The sequence below is a fragment of the Xenopus tropicalis genome, chromosome 10, assembly GCF_000004195.4.
Source record: "Xenopus tropicalis strain Nigerian chromosome 10, UCB_Xtro_10.0, whole genome shotgun sequence".
Taxonomy (NCBI): domain Eukaryota; kingdom Metazoa; phylum Chordata; class Amphibia; order Anura; family Pipidae; genus Xenopus; species Xenopus tropicalis.
The window spans coordinates 42,562,160-42,573,610 of NC_030686.2; the positions used below are offsets into that span (position 1 = coordinate 42,562,160).

The 11,451-nt window shown below is 46.4% G+C and overlaps 1 protein-coding gene across 1 annotated transcript; it reads left to right on the top strand.

The window, feature by feature from the left end:
* Nucleotides 1–1,556: 1,556 nt before the first annotated feature.
* LOC100485218 (gastrula zinc finger protein XlCGF17.1-like) lies at nucleotides 1,557–4,119 on the top strand. Its single transcript, XM_002932887.5, has 2 exons — nucleotides 1,557–1,612; nucleotides 2,812–4,119. The coding sequence occupies exon 2, from the start codon at nucleotides 2,836–2,838 to the stop codon at nucleotides 3,928–3,930; it is 1,095 nt and encodes a 364-aa protein (XP_002932933.1). The 5' UTR covers nucleotides 1,557–1,612; nucleotides 2,812–2,835; the 3' UTR covers nucleotides 3,931–4,119.
* Nucleotides 4,120–11,451: the final 7,332 nt, after the last annotated feature.

Genomic DNA, 11,451 nt, shown 5'->3' on the forward strand with positions numbered 1-11,451 from the left:
TATTTATAGTTTAATACCCATCTGGGATTCAAAATAGGCCCTGGCATTCCAAGTACCCAGAGGTCTAAACAGCCCCCACAGGCCCAATAAATAGTGAGTGACTATGGCACCTTACAGCAGCCCCTCTGGCATTTGCCTGAACCCACAGATTGCCAGTCTGGGCCTGGGCCCTGGCATTCCAAGTACCCAGAGTCCCAAACAGCCCCCCAGCCCAATAAATAGTGACTGACTATGGCATCTTACAGCAGCCCCTCTGGCATTTGCCTGAACCCACAGATTGCCAGTCTGGGCCTGGGTCCTGGCATTCCAAGTACCCAGAGGCCCAAACAGCCCCCCCAGCCCAATAAATAGTGACTGTCTATGGCACCTTACAGCAGCCCCTCTGGCATTTGCCTGAACCCACAGATTGACAGTCTGGGCCTGGGCCCTGGCATTCCAAGTACCCAGAGACCCAAACAGCCCCCCCCCCCCGCCCAATAAATAGTGACTGTCTATGGCATCTTACAGCAGCCCCTCTGGCATTTGCCTGAACCCACAGATTGCCAGTCTGGGCCTGGGCCCTGGCATTCGAAGTACCCAGAGACCCAAACAGCCCCCCCCCCCCCAGCCCAATAAATAGTGACTGTCTATGGCATCTTACAGCAGCCCCTCTGGCATTTGCCTGAACCCACAGATTGCCAGTCTGGGCCTGGGCCCTGGCATTCCAAGTACCCAGAGGCCCAAACAGCCCCCCCCCCAGCCCAATAAATAGTGACTGTCTATGGCACATATGTCAAACACAAGGCCCGGGTGCTGAATCCGGCCCGCCTGGCTGTTTTATGTGGCCTTCAGTGAGTGTGTCTGACTGTCCGGCGTGATCAATTTCCATTTTCCTCACATAGTAACTAAGACTTAGTATCTTTCTAAGTATCTTAATAAAAAATTCGGCCGCGACTTAGCCTGTGTTTTAGATTTCGGCCCCCTTATGTGATTGAGTTTGACACCCCTGCTCTGCATCTTACAGCAGCCCCTCTGGTATATGTGCCAATTCCAGGCACTCTGTACACTCAGCCTTGTGATTCGCTCCTCCATAATTTGCACCCAAGGCACGTGCTACTTCTGCCTGCCCCTAGTTCTGGCCCTGAGCCTGCCAGCCGATAGCTGAGGTAACATTTGGACTAAGTGGGCTTGACCTGTAGGCCAGTAATGTGGAGATGGTGGTACTGTCCCTGGGCATAGACATCCACAGTGGGGTGTTGGAATTTTCACCTCTAACTCCAGAAAACATAATAGCTGTGCATTTTCATTTTCTCTGGGCACACCACTTTAGGGACCTTCCTAACACATATTACATTTTTATTCATACAATCTGCCATACACCTTCCCCTCTCCTCATCCCTCAGCATCTGCCTGGCACATAACAGCCTTCCCTTCAGATGCCCCCACTTGCCAGCAGTCTGTCTCTTTAGAGTTTTGGGACTTGTAGTTTCCATCTCTCTCTTACAGCTGTTATATGCTTACACTGAAACTACGAATCCCATAATCCCATGCCCTGAAGGGAAGAGATCACATGGCAGGAAGTAGCCAATTACTGCAGAGAGAGCGTCTGACTGAACAGCTGCTCTGCACACAGGTAGGCCAGTTCTGAGGCGACTGGAGCTGATTGTCTGCGCCCTGTTTCCGGGCCCTTGGGGCTGTTCTGCACTGTGCGGAGCCAGAGGGAGCTGCAGGCAAATGGCTTTCATGCAGAGTAGCAGAACATCCCTTGTAGGGGCTGCCTGAGAATTCTCCCTTTATTTATTTCATTGCTGCAGTTACAGGGAAGGCACATATCATCTATAGTCTCCTTTTCTGCTGAGCAATAAGGCACTTTGTCTGCCTGCACAGCAACCAAATGAAACCATGACACGGCAATGAATAACTACAACTGAGAAGGGAGGAAAGTAATAAAAGGTGCAAACTTTGCCCTGGTCTAGTCACCCATAGCAACCCATCAGAAGGGTGCAGTTACCTTATAGGAGTGTGGGCTCTGTCAGTGCTTCAGCAGGGAAACCATTTTGCAGCAATAGTTACCCTTTAATATTTAGCAAAAATATAATATACAGTTAGTATTTATTTTGTGGTTTTTGAAACATTCACATATATATATTTTTAGCTTTTATTCGGTTTAATAGGAGTTACAACTTACAAGGTGATGGATTAACAGAATTTATTTGGATCAACAGTAACATATTTTGCATGAAATATGAAGAATAGTGGGGGGGGGATGGAAGATCATACATTCCCGTTCTTTTTTTCTGCAGCTCTCATACATGGAATTTGGAATGCTATCTAGGCTTATGTACCCTAGCAACCAGGTGACAGCATGGAAGATAAATAGGAGAGGGTCTTGACAAAGAAAATGTATAAAATCAGTCCCTCACAGCCTGTTTTGTTCTTTTTTAGGTACAGGGTCGGACTGGGCCGCCGGGACACCGGGAAAAAAGCCCAGTGGGCCCTGGTGGCCCAGACCCGACCCTTGCCGGAACTCCCCCGCCCAACCGTTCCTCCCTTGACACATTAAACTTTTGTGTGCTCAAGGGAGGACGTCAGGTGGGGGACCCTGTCGGGGGTTAGGGAGGCTCAGCAGGGAGTGTGGGGTATAAGGAAGGCTCAGCCAGGGGTTAGGGGGTGCAGGGGATGTGGCCAGCTGGGGCACCTGAAGTGTCCCTGGGGCGGCAGCCCAGTGGGCCCTGCACCCCACAGTCCGACCCTGTTTAGGTACACAAATTATGTGCATTTCTATAATTATATTTCTTCTATTTCCTTGTAAATTGTCCTCTTTTCTTTAAGCCCGGAAAACGGGGAGTTTGACCAATGGAAGAAATGGAGGATAAGCGATCCCTTGGTGAAGCAGCATCCACACAAGACTTATCATGCAGGGACCATAGTAGCTGTGTACAGAAGCCTCTTGCGGAGCCATCTTACTCTATGGGGCCCTGTCTCCCAGATAACCATCCGTACGACTCCAGAGAAGACACTGTATCTCAGCCAGTGCCCCCTGTGTATGATTCCGGCCTGGATTGGAACACCCATGTACCAGATAACCTAGAACTCTTAAGATGTCAGATTGGGGACAAGGCAGTGCATGGCAGAAAGTACAGGCCTGGTCATGGGCCTAAAAAATATGTGTGTCTGGACTGCGGAAAGATTTTCACACACAGTTCTACGCTTGCTACGCATCAGAGGACGCACACTGGTGAGAAACCATATGGCTGCACCAACTGTGGGAAGCGTTTCACACGCAGCTCAACGTTATCCACACACCAACGGATTCACACCGGAGAGCGACCATATGGGTGCGCAGAGTGTGGTAAGTGCTTTATTCAGAGCTCCCACCTCGTCCTACACCAAAGGACTCACACTGGTGATCGACCGTATGAGTGTGCACAGTGTGGCAAGTCCTTCAGCAACAGTGCGCACTATGTCATTCACAAACGGACGCACACTGGCGAGCGGCCCTACTCCTGTGTGGAATGTGGAAAGAGTTTCAGCAGCAAGTCCTATCTGGCCACGCACAAGAGACTTCATGCCGAAAACACCCTCTTCATCTGCAACCAATGCGGCAAAAGCCTGAGCAATCGCATAACGTACGCCAGCCATGTAAAAACACACAATGCAAGCAAGCCTTTTGTGTGTGGTGAATGCGGCAGGTGCTTCAGTCGCAAGCTACAGCTCGTTCTGCACAAGAGGGTCCATACCGGAGAGAGGCCTTTCGTATGTGAAGACTGCGGGAAAAAATACACCCGCAAATCCTACCTTGTAGTACACAGGAAAACCCACATGGGTGATGCGCAAGTGTGCAATGAATGCGGTGAGACTTTCATGGGAAAGCTCGAACTCACAGCACATCGGCAAAGCCACTTTGTAACTGGCACCGAGAAACTGCCATGCACAGCCAAAGATGACTGATGTGTGCAGAAAATCCAATCTGTCTTGGTACTGCAGAACTATAACTCCCAGAACACTGTGCTAGCTGCTTTGGTGTCAAGCACTGAATTTTGTGCCCCTCTTTTCAATTTTATTTGTTGGATTCTGGGGAGATTAGTCGCCCACGATAAATCTTCGCTATTATGGGCGACTAATCTCCCCAAAATGCGATCCCACCAGCAAGAATGTAAATCGCCGGTGGGATGGCATTCGCGTTGCTTCGGTTTCCTGAAGTCGCCCAAAGTTTCCTCTTAAGGCAACTTCCGCGACTTCGGCAAATCGCGGCACCGCGTATGCCATCCTAACGGCGATTTACATTTTATCCGGTGGGATGGCATTTCAGGGAGATTAGTCACCCCCGACAAGGGAGATTTATCCCGGGCGACTAATCTTTCCGTGTGCCAGAGCCCTAAGGGTGAAGACACACGGAGCTACTAGTAGCATCTGTGTGTCGTGGCTACTAAAACAGACAATGCCAATCATTTACTGATAACTGTCTCTACGTGTGTTTTAGCAGAGGCAATTCTCACTACTGTCTATGGCAGGGGATTTTCTGGCATTTAGTAGCCCTGACAAGTAGCTGCTACTAAGTAGCTCCATGTGTTTTTGCCCTAAAGGAGTGGTTCACCATTAAGGGCTCTGGCACACGAGGAGATTTGTTGCCGGCGATTTTTTAAAAAACGATTTGGCGACAAGACTAACGACAAGACGCCAATGCTAAACCAATGAAAATCACCAGCGTCAAAACATACGAGGCTACTTCAAGTCGTCTGCTGTTTCAAATCGCACACAGACCCTTTTCTGAGCGACTTGAATAAACATGTGGGAGGGGTAACTGTTGAGTGTACCATGGGTAGCAGATCGCCTGGAGCTCAACTCGCATGAAATCTCTTCGTGTGTATTGTCGTGGCGACATGTCGCCAAAGCGCCAGGGGGAAAAAATGCAGGCGACAAATCTCCTTGTGTGCCAGAGCCCTAAATCAACTTTTAATATGTTATAGAATGAGCAGTTATAAGCTGCTTTTCAATTGGTCTTCACTTGTTATCTTTTTATAGTTTATGAATTATTTGCCTTCTCCTCCTGCGTCTTTCAAATGGGGGTCACTGACCCCAGCAGCGAAAAAACTATTGCTCTGTGAGGCTAAAATGTTACTGTTATTATTACTTTTTAATGCCCATCTACTTTTCATATATCAATTACGGTCTTAAATCACTCCCTGGTTACTAAGATAATTTGGACCCTAGCAACCAGATAACTGCTGAAATTTCAAACTGGAGAACTGCGGAATAAAAAGTAAAATAATAAAAAAACTAGCGATAATAAAAAATGAAGACCAGTTGCAAATTGCCTCAGAATAATACTCTCTACATCATACTAAATATTAACTCAAAGGTTAACAACCCCTTTAATCTAGAACAGGCTTGCCAGTCAACCAGTCAGAGGAGAGCCTACATCTGGTGGGAACAGATTCCACATTTCTAAGGCAGAGTTAGTAGGGAGAGCACCTTAGCAGAGCAGGAGCAACGCCAGCCGTCAGAAACATGGTATGTACCTAAATGCAATATGACAGCTTTACTCACGAGGGACAGGAAAAATGGAGACTTTCAGACAGGTAACAAATTAACATTTCTATAGCACAAATACCCCCATATGTAATAAAAGGCACTACGTTTGCCCAGTAGCAGTAACCCATAGCAACCAATAAGATGGCTACTTTTAAACAGGTGACTAGTACAGTCTAACTGTTGATTGGTTGTTATGGGTTACTGCTCCTGGGCAAATGTAGTGCCTTTTATTACATAACCACCATAGTCATAACTTGTTAGTAATGAAAGACAGGGTCCTGCATAACATGGAACAAACCATCCAATTCTAAGATTCCTGGGAAATGCAAAGAATAACACTGTGTCAGCAACAGCTCTTGTCTTACAGGGTATTTGCTTTAATAAATCCATATTTTTTGTATCTTCTGTGTTTATGCTAAACATTCTTCTTGTTTTTATTTTTATTTCACCTCAATTTTTTTTGGCATAATGAAAGAAAATGCATTTATAAGCAGCTTCCCAATATACATAGTATTTTCATTGGTTCTGAATTTATTTGTAAATAATAAGTACGATTAAAAATAGTATTTCTTTCTGTAATCGGGTTCTGATTCTGTAAACATTGCAGCAAAAGTCAGTTCTCCAGGTCTGTAAAGGTCCCCATACACCTTCAGATCTGCTCACTTGGCGATGTTGCCAAGCGAGCGGATCTTCTCCCAATATCCCCACCTACGGGTGGGTGATATCGGGAGAATACAGGGCCAAACGCTCAAATTATAACAACGGGTATCGGCAAAGTCGGTTCGGGGACCGCATCAACGAGCCGATGCGGTCCCCAATCCTACTAGATTTTTTAACCTGCCCGATCGACATCTGGCCGATTTCAGGCCAGATTTCGGTTGGGAAGGCCTGTCGGTAGTGCCCATACACGGCCGATTAGCTGCCGAATCGGACTAAGGGGCCTATATCGGCAGCTACAATCGGCCCCTGTATGGGCACCTTTATAGTCAGTTGGCTTTTCCTACATTGTTTCAGGAGTCAGACTCTGCAGACAGACAGGTACTGCTTTTAAAAGCAATTAAATTAGAAATAACATTAGCATAACAAATGTGTAATGAACATCTAATGGAATGTTGCTTAGATTTACAGTTTCTTTGTATGCAAAACAGTGTTGGGTATTTGCAGGCATTTGAAATCACCAGTATCATAATAGCCTGCAGCGGAAAAGGGGCAGGGGCTCAGCTGCTGGAGAAACGAGGACGTTCCAACGATGCTCCGTGTGTACACAGTGTGACATGGCCCATTATAGTGGCTATACAGTTGCACAGATCTTTATTTCTGGCAGGTACGGGGGCCCCTTTTGAAGCTGGAAGGGCTTCTGTCTTGTATGACAGATATGTGGCCAGTACTTTCAGCTTTATTTTGAATAATGTGAGCCTAGGATCCAGAAAGCATGATCAGCAGCTCCATATTTATTTATAGGTACATAGTTAAGCTGGCCTGAAAAAAGACCGAAGTCCATTGAGTTCAACCCTTCCAAGTAAACCCGACATACGCATAAACCTAAACCGACCTATCTATATAGATACCCGAGGGCCTGTGCCTAGGGCGGCAGGTGTTGGGGGTGGCCCATGGGTTCCTATATATAAATACGGACCTGCAGATCATGCTTTCTGGATGACTACATATGACTACATTTCCCATGACTAGTACCTAATTTCACCCTTTTGGATAAAAACATACAGCACTACTTAGTAGCAGCTATCTGCCAAGGCTAGTAAAGGCCAGAAAATACCCTGCCATGGACAATACTGAGAATTGCCTCTGCTAAAACACATGTAGAGACAATTATTAAATTATTGGCATTGTCTATTTTTGTAGCCACATCAAGTAGTTGCTACTAGTAGCTCCATGTATCTTTGCCCTTATACACTGTATAATGTATGATGGTTCCATCTGGTTCTAGAATTGTTAAATTACCCGTCCTGCTGCCTTAAGGCTAGGGTGTCTTACAAATAAATACTCTGGCTTCTAAACTACATCCCATGGATCCCATATCTGTAGGGTAGGCATCTGTCCACTTTTAACCCAGACAACCCTTCTTAAAACCTCCTGCCCAGCTTTCCATGACTCACTGAGATTGACGCAGCGTTTGGCCAATCGTCATAGCCCCGCCTAGTGATGTCACGGCCCGCCTCTTCCCTGCCCTGTAATGCCATGGCCCGCCTCTTCCCTCGGTCCTGTTACATCTCTGCCTGCCCCCTGCCCGGAAACAAATGCCAGCAGAGGTGGCAACCCTACATGACTGGTACATGGCTGGTACATGGCTGTCAGGAAGAAGCTAGGGCTTCAATTGGAGAATAGATATGGCTGTTGTATGGGTGTAATGTTCCTGTGATATGCAGTGTGGGTGTTCTGTACTTTGTTTCAGAAAATACCCTGCCACAGACAATACTGAGATGTTCTGTACTTTGTTTCAATGCCAAACTCAAGCTAGCTGAAACACCAATGGGGTGATTCATATGAACCCTATAAGTCATAGGGAGGGTGTTATTAGAGGTTAGGGCTCTACAACTGCACAGCTAGAATATGGCCTTCACTGCAGTAGAAAGTAGAGGGAACAACTCCTCGAGGTTTTATTCCAGGGCTTGCTGCATCCATTCATACTGCCGTTTGCACAGTGCAGTAAAGTAGAAGTTAAGAAAAACAATTAATAGAACAAATGAGAAGTTAAGAAGAAGCTGAAGCAGATCATGCAAATCTGATCTTTCTTTTTTTGGACTGGGGACTGTTAGCCATGTCACTGCTATTAGTTCTCTTTCCAGAAGAGTCAGCACTAGAGGTCCCATCGTCATTCCCTGTAAGGTTCTCCATCTGCTGCTGCCTTATGTACTGTTCTATAGTATCTGGGATGAGTTTAAACACATCAGGATCTAGTGCCCCTGAGAACCCATTGGCTCAGCTAGCTGTTCTGGTTGATAGATGGGCCCACACGTTCCACCATTTTTTTCCATCCTGTAAAATAGGAGAGCTTCTCCCTGTATATCTGAGGGCCAGGTGAAGGCACAGACATCCTATTCCTCTAGGTTTAGGCTGCAGTTAGTAATGCAAAGACACGAGAAGCAATGCAGTTGGAAAACCTGATGAAATCCTGGCTTATTCCTAAACTAGCACATTCCTCAAATTATTGATTGAGGAGAAAAGAATGAGACACTAGGTTTAATAAAGAGAGAAAAGACAAGTAGATACAGTAGAGACAAAGCAATATATGTACAGTTGCTACCACTGCAGAAGACCTCGCTAAAAATTATACTTGTAAGCATAAGATGCCCATAGTGATTGAAACTATGACATAGAGAAAAATGTACATTTTTATCTCTTACTCTTTCATCATTTTACTGTTCGTTATTGCATTATATTATTCAGGCACAAGACTGGAAGCAACCTCCTCCCATACATTCTTATGGTTAGGGTTACGGCTAACCAGCTCTGCTGCCAGATTTCCTATGGAAATCCTTGGCGGAGGCTGGGGGCAGAATTTTTATTTAAAATAATAAATGGCACCCGAGGGTCACCCTAGGCTCAGACCCTTGGGTGGCTTATTATAAATGTGTCCATGCCTGGCAAACTGCCAACGTCAGGAGGCTTTTCAAGGGGCTGTCCGGGCCAAAAGCAGACAGGTGGCAACCCTAACCTGGACACTACTGGAATCTGTATCAAAAAATACCTAGGCGGAGGACATCCTACTAGAAATTGCAACAAAAAGCGAGGGAGGGACACCCCCAAAAGAATGCCATCTTTAACTCTTTCATGATGTTACTCTTCATCATTAAAATTGTCCCATTCAGGCACAAGTCTGGAAGCAACCTCCTCCTCCTGAAAGCAACAGTTCTTTGTTTTAAAGTTGATAATGGGTGGCGAGTATCTCAAATGCCTGGGCACTCCTCCGCAATGAGTAAGTTAGCGATTTAATTTACTTGGGGTGTGTAAGAAATTGGCAACCTACCCTTTATCATCAGTTCCAATACCAGGTGCAACCTATATGGCACTGCTCAGTGTAACCAGCAGGGGGCAGTAGGATACAACTCATGGGAAGGGTTGCACAACGTTAAAGTTCCCCAACAAACTATGTCAGTGAGTAGATGATAGATGATTGGTCTTTTCTCAAATTCATTTTTATCACAGCCATAGTAGGCTCTTTTACACAGCTATGGAGAAACATAGGAGGGATCATAGTACGGATCATTCTATGAACCTGATTTAAACATTTCTAAGCATCTGTTTGTGTTGTAATGTAACTATTTTACTAATCTATGATGTCCAATGATTGACTTAATTCTCATTCCCAGCAATGGGTATAGGTAGAAGGATTAGCGGCTTTTGTGATGTTAAAGAACTTGGCTGTGTACCTGGGGCTTGTTATGGGCAAGTGCAGGCCAGACGGATTCAAAATAGGCCCTGGCATTCCAAGTACCCAGAGGCCCAAACAGCCCCCCCAGCCCAAAAAATAGTGACTGTCTATGGCATCTTAGAGCAGCCCCTCTGGCATTTGCCTGAACCCACAGATTGCCCGTCTGGTCCTGGGCCCTGGCATTCCAAGTACCCAGAGGCCCAAACAGCCCCCCCAGCCCAATAAATAGTGACTGTCTATGGCATCTTACAGCAGCCCCTCTGGCATTTGCCTGAACCCACAGATTGCCCGTCTGGGCCTGGGTCCTGGTAATCCAAGTACCCAGAGGCCCAAACAGCCCCCCCCCCCCAGCCCAATAAATAGTGACTGTCTATGGCACCTTACAGCAGCCCCTCTGGCATTTGCCTGAACCCACAGATTGCCAGTCTGGGCCTGGGTCCTGTCATTCCAAGTACACAGAGACCCAAACAGCACCCCCCCAATCAATAAATAGTGGGAGGGGCCCAAACAGCCCCTCCCACTGATTGGCAGTCCCGGCCTGTGTAAGACCCTGTTTATAAGAATGAGATGCATGAATTGGCCCCCTCTTTATTTCACACTTCCGTTATACTATAGACTTGCAGTGCTGCACAGCATCTATGTATTTTTAGCAGATATATTCTGCAGGAAGGTAGGCCAAATGTTCATGGGGTTGTAGTACCCCCACACCAGTCCCTATAACAGTAGCCTTATGCCTTTAAAAATGGGTGTCGGCCTTGGAGACCACGCCTATAAAAGCTACAGCGGGGGAGGTTGAGCCAATGAGACCAATAATTTCTCGCCAATAAGTTCACCCAAGCAAAGAGGTTCCAGCCTAGGAAACCATGTCCAGAACTAAATTGGTAAAGACCACAGTGTGGATTTCACTCTGGCATAGGTATGTTGGCTTGGCAACTTTATGATCATAACTTAACCTCTAATCTTCCCTCTTTCCACATGCTTCTTCCTTCAAATGATGCTCCCACTTATTTTATTTTATATTCTAACTATTTCTTTCAACTAATGAGGGTCAGGCCTGGAATGGCAAGCTGTGGGGCTGTTGTAAGATGCCAATAGTCACTATTATTGGGCTGGTGCGGGGCAGTTGGGTACTTTAAATGCCAGGGCCTGTCCAGATAAGGGTTAACTAGAAAACAGAAATGAGTAAGGTTCTTATTATTTTGTGGCTATGTTCCTCCTCTAGACGGTGCTTCCTATAGATGGACATCCCAGAACATGCTCTGCATAGTGTCTGCTACACCAATGATTTGGGGTGAGTGCTTATTTGTGCCCTGGGTACCCCTGGAACTATAGCAGGGTGACTGTTACCCCAATGTTTCTGTATATCTGTAACCTTGTTATGGGCTAAGGGGGCCCAGCCTGAAGGCCAGTTAGGGGGGATTTGGGGTGAGTGCTTATTTGTGCCCTGGGTACCCCTGGAACTATAGCGGGGTGACTGTTACCCCAATGTTTCTATATATCTCTAACCTTGTTATGGGCTAAGGGGGCCCAGCCTGAAGGCCAGTTAG